General features: G+C 35.5%; 1 protein-coding gene across 1 annotated transcript; it reads left to right on the top strand.

The window, feature by feature from the left end:
* Positions 1-207: 207 nt before the first annotated feature.
* LOC143594706 (WD repeat-containing protein 55-like) lies at positions 208-3,284 on the top strand. Its single transcript, XM_077073949.1, has 15 exons — positions 208-220; positions 380-485; positions 570-602; positions 1,210-1,274; positions 1,385-1,472; positions 1,549-1,621; positions 1,724-1,830; positions 1,914-1,956; positions 2,040-2,096; positions 2,245-2,321; positions 2,431-2,479; positions 2,609-2,655; positions 2,732-2,805; positions 2,987-3,042; positions 3,114-3,284. The coding sequence occupies exons 2-15, from the start codon at positions 391-393 to the stop codon at positions 3,282-3,284; spliced, it is 1,035 nt and encodes a 344-aa protein (XP_076930064.1). The 5' UTR covers positions 208-220; positions 380-390.
* The last annotated feature ends 287 nt before the right edge of the window (positions 3,285-3,571 follow it).

The raw sequence follows: 3,571 nt of genomic DNA, 5'->3' as shown, positions 1-3,571 counted from the left end.
AGTTGTCCAATAAAAATAAAATTTAAAAAGTGAGACATTTAACATAGATTTTAGGATTATTATCGACTAAACAAACTGGTTTTAGAAAATAAAAAGTAATGGGTTGAAAATATAAAACAAATATAGTGAGCAACCTATAAATAATAATATATAATATAATTTTTATTTTAGGGTTTAGGGTTTACGATTGTTGTTCCTGTGTCCTGCAAGCCTCTTCAAGGTAATAATAATAAGCTGCTCGTAATTTAATCACAATCAAACTGCACTAGCATAATCACTTTATATGATGATCTATCAGTATCAGTCATACCTGCCAATTCATTTGATTATTTACATCAATTTATGTGTATTAAGTTAAACAACATCTAGTGTGGTGTAGTGTTGATCCGGATGGAGATTAATTTGAAGAATATAGCATTCGACCTCGATTTTCATCCCTCGAACCAGCTTGTCGCTGCCGGTTTAATCACTGGCAACCTTTTCGTGTAAGTCTTCCCTTATTAATTTCAACTTATCACTTTAGCTGAATTAATGTTATCTAACTAATATTCTCTATGTATACCTTGCAGATACCGTTATGCTGAAGATTCCGAACCACAAAGGTTACTCTATATCATCACATACAATTTACGAGGTCCACCAGGCTCAAGCTCGGCTTGATTTTACTTACCAGGGCTTGAGCTCGGTTCGTTTTGACCTCTTTTTCTAAAGCTCGAGCTCGGCTTGCCAGTTGTTTTTTCAAGCTCGTCTAGTTTATTATTCATTAATTAATTTGTATTCATTTTTTATTATTTTATATATATTGCGAAAAACTTTTAACGAGCCTAAGCTCAGCTCGATCTCATCTAGTACCTTAAACGAGCCAAAGCTGGGCTCAAACTCGACTTTGAAGTGTTAACTTAATACATAGATGCCCGATATAGGTAAAAGTTAAAACTTCAAATACATTAGGCCCGTTAAGGACCGATGAGCCTAAACGAGGCTTTCCATACAAGACTCGAGCTCGGGCTCGATAACTATACGAGCTTTATTTGAGGCTCGCGCTTGGCTTGGGCTCAAAAAAGCTTGGCTCATTTCGAGCTTTTTATTGATCTGAGATCGAGTAGCTCGTTAGCAATTCGGCTCGTTGGCACCCCTACATACATATCTATGGGAGAAAATTGTTTGATTTTGTTAAATTTGGATTTTCTTTGTTTACTGTTATTTTAGGGTTTTGATGGTGCGTGCTCACAATGAATCATGTAGAGCTGTTAGGTTCATCAATGAAGGGCGTGGTAATTGACATCATTGTTTATATGTTATGCAAAACTGATTGAATACTGATTCTCTTGATTCCGATGAATTAACTTAATGTTGTTTATTGTTTGTTTATGTTTATTATCAGTAATCCTCACGGGTTCTCCTGACTGTTCTATCTTGGCTACTGATGTTGAAACCGGATCTCCAGTTGCTCGTCTTGAAAACTCACATGAGTAGGTGTTGTTATTTTATGATTTTGGTTATTATTAAGAATTGATCTTTTGTGTATAATAATTATCTGTGTTGCAGGAGTGCTGTTAACCGGTTGGTTAATCTCACAGAAACAACAATTGCTTCTGGAGGGGATGAAGGGTGCATGAAGGTTTCTTACTTGTTATATATGTTTCAACTTCAACAGATGCTTAAAGTTCTGGTTTTTGTTTCCAATTCTACCCTTCGATGTGTGACCATAAATCCGGTGTAGGTATGGGATACTAGGCAACAATCCTGCTGCAATTCGTTTCAAGTTCATGAAGAGCACATTACTGATATGACATTTGAACCCGATTCCATGAAACTTTTGGGAACAAGGTATTTCTTTATTTTTTGTTTTTGTGTATACTTCTATTGTTTGAGATATTAATTTTTGACATTGGTAAATCTAACTTGTGTAGTGGAGATGGCACTCTATCTGTTTGTAATCTGCGAAGTAACAAGGTATGCTTTTAATATAATACAATAATAATTTAATTTAAATTACATTTGTATAGCCATACATTTAAAGTTACTTATTTATACAGGTTCAAACACAATCAGAGTTCTCTGAAGATGAGCCACTGTCAATAGTGATAATGAAGGTATATTTTTAATGTAAACTATTCAATGCTCACAATAGCAGTTAGAAATAGGTCTCATTCTGACAGGGAACAATTGTTTATTAGAAATTTGATATCATGTTGTTTTCGGAATTTGCAAGTAACTTGTGTTTCTTGGTTAAATACTCAGAATGGTCAAAAAGTTATATGTGGGACCGAAGGCGGAAACATGTTATTATACTCGTGGGGATTTTTCAAGGATTGCAGGTAATATTTAATGCTAATGAGTATGTTTTAAGAAATATGAAGTTTCTCTTAAGTGCAAAATATTATTGGTTTTGTGGGATATGTTTGCTTATTCTATTTATAATTCCAGTGATCGATTTACAGCTTTTACCCCAAACCCTGTGAACGCCTTGTTAAAGGTCAGTTATTTACAGTTTTATTTTGGTTAAAAGTTAACATCAGTCCATCACAATTAAAAACTCGCATAAGATATACCCATTTATGTTTAAATTACAAAAGATTGATTTGCCCCTTGCCATATTCTTTAGCTTGATGAAGAGAGGGTTATTGCTGGAACTGATAATGGTCTCATCAGGTGAGAAGGATTCTGTAATTATTTTGTTGAATTCAACGTTTATATAAGTTTTAAACCTTTTTTGCATTGTCTTTAGTTTGGTAGGTATATTACCCAACAGAATAATTCAGCCAATTGCAGAGCACTCGGAGTATCCTGTTGAAGGCCTCGGTATGTCTCATTTGTACTTTTGTAGTATGGATACACACACACACACACACACAATCTTGTTTCTCATCTATGTTTTGTTCTTGTTTTGATCCTGTTGAAGTTCTCATTATGTCTCATTTGTACGTTTGTAGTATGGATAAACACAATCTTGTCTCTAATATGTGTCATGTTCTTGTTTTAGCATTTTCCCATGATAGAAAGTTTCTTGGAAGTATATCACATGATTCGATATTGAAGGTGTGTTTTTTTGCGTTACTATGTTTTTTCATGATTGAGGAAGTTTTTAAAATCATCATTTTCGTTTGTAGATGTGGGATATTGATAGTTTAATTCATGATTCTGGAAAGAAAGTAGTTGGTAAATCGGGTTCCGACAGTGATGATGATGACATGGATATGGATACCGATAATATTCCTCCAAAATCATCAAAAGGTAGCGTGTTTTCTTTGACAATGAAGTTGAAGCCAAATATTTTATGAACTTACGTTTTGTTAGTGAAGAGGTAGGTCCCCGCAAAGCCCAGTTGGACCCGCAAGACACACCTTGATGAGGTACGTCTGCGCAAAGACCAACTGGTTCCGCAGGACCCACCATGCTCAGAGAGATGAAGACCTTACACGCAGTAAGCCAGCTGTTCCCGCAGGAAAGCCTCCATTGGTACAGGACCCTGCCTGTTCCCGCAGCTATGAGTACAAGCCAAGAAGGAAGGCTACCCGCACTAACAGTAAGGCTACACGCATAAGGCACTAACTCTTATACTTCAGCA

The sequence above is a fragment of the Bidens hawaiensis genome, unplaced genomic scaffold (assembly GCF_021521415.1).
Source record: "Bidens hawaiensis isolate Kalapana, Puna unplaced genomic scaffold, B.hawaiensis_p1.1 tig00044082_1, whole genome shotgun sequence".
NCBI lineage: Eukaryota > Viridiplantae > Streptophyta > Magnoliopsida > Asterales > Asteraceae > Bidens > Bidens hawaiensis.
This window is presented reverse-complemented; position numbering and strand designations above follow the sequence as displayed.